Source organism: Helobdella robusta (genome assembly GCF_000326865.2).
Source record: "Helobdella robusta unplaced genomic scaffold HELROscaffold_249, whole genome shotgun sequence".
In the NCBI taxonomy this organism is placed as follows: domain Eukaryota; kingdom Metazoa; phylum Annelida; class Clitellata; order Rhynchobdellida; family Glossiphoniidae; genus Helobdella; species Helobdella robusta.
In genome coordinates, this window is record NW_008704306.1 from 3302 (window position 1) to 4607 (window position 1306).

The window sequence follows — 1306 nt, forward strand, 5'->3', positions numbered from 1 at the left end:
AGCATCAATTTGTATATCTTTATTAATTTGTAAGTCAAACCTGTGAATGTAGTTGAGATCTTTGTGAATACAAAAAGCCAAACCACCACCTTGCTTTATTTCTCTATTCAATAATATAATATCATAATTATTAATTGAAGCCAATTGAGAATTACATGAATTTAACCAAGTTTCAGTGAGAGAGATTACATCATATTTAATATTACAAGTTTCAATAAACTCTTCAAAACAGTCTAATTTGTTTAACAAGCTTTGACAATTGAAACATAATAAATTCAAGATGTTACCATCTGAAGGTAAGGACTTGGATATGTGAGCATTCAGATTAACTGGAAGGATGGATGTGCTAACATGCAAAGAATCAATATATTTATTAAATATTTGTAATAATTGTGCATTATCACAATCAAAAAATTTGTTTAAATAATCAAACAAAAAATCACAACTGGTTGAGGCAGAATTAAACATCTTAGTATAAGATGAATTATTGGTTTGTGGCATCGCCATCTTTTAGTTTTGAATTTTCCACTTCCTGAGCCCAATCAGAGGACAGAACATTTTGTTCTTTAATTTCTAGAGAATCATTAGGTATTACCTTTGGTTGCATTCTATTAGCATCAACAATTGTAGGAAGAGAAGTTTTATTTTGTGAAGGCTCACGAACACTGTTAACCTGCTCTTGAGCCATATCCTTAAAATTGACCCAGTGTCTATGAATAATGCCCTTTGGCCAAAAAGAGGTGTCGTTGACAATTTCAAAATCATCACTTTCAACAATGAGTTTGAAAGAGTTAAAAGCCCTTTGAGTTTTAAGTTTTAACAAGTACAAACCCAGAATTTTTATGTTTCTCTTTTTGAGATAGCTCAACATTAAGTTCTCATCACAAGAACTAACCACATTGGATATGTATAAAGTTGCCTTTTTTGTAAAATCCACTTTGGCTGCTTTTATTTCATCATTTTCAGCACGCCCTATATTATATTTAATTTGAGGGTGCAAATTTTTTTTGCCGCAAGGGCAAAGTTTAACAAGGAAGGTGAAAATGTGGGGGATGAACCCTCGCCATTTCGAAGTGCAAGCTTTGATTTATGACTTAATTTCATCTGCCAATCATTAGCTTCAACATTTTCATGTATTTTAATAGGTTCCCTGACTGATGGAAAACTGGGCGGGGCAGTGTCCCTAATAGACAATTTATCAGTATTTAGTTGTGAATTACTGAGAATTAAGTTTGAGAGTTTAGAAAATTCATTCTCAAGAGTTGTAATTTTATTATTTAAGACCTGTATTTGAGAATATAATTCT

The 1306-nt window shown here is 31.6% G+C and overlaps 1 protein-coding gene across 1 annotated transcript in view; it reads right to left on the reverse strand.

The window, feature by feature from the left end:
- Window positions 1–484: 484 nt before the first annotated feature.
- Window positions 485–1306, reverse strand: part of HELRODRAFT_184261 (hypothetical protein) — a gene marked incomplete at both ends in the record, with an annotated part of 1930 nt that continues 1108 nt past the window's right edge. The window contains 2 exons of the mRNA XM_009019528.1: window positions 485–972; window positions 1059–1284. Of these exons, the coding sequence (XP_009017776.1) occupies window positions 485–972; window positions 1059–1284 (714 nt within the window). The remainder of the gene's footprint in view (window positions 973–1058; window positions 1285–1306) is intronic.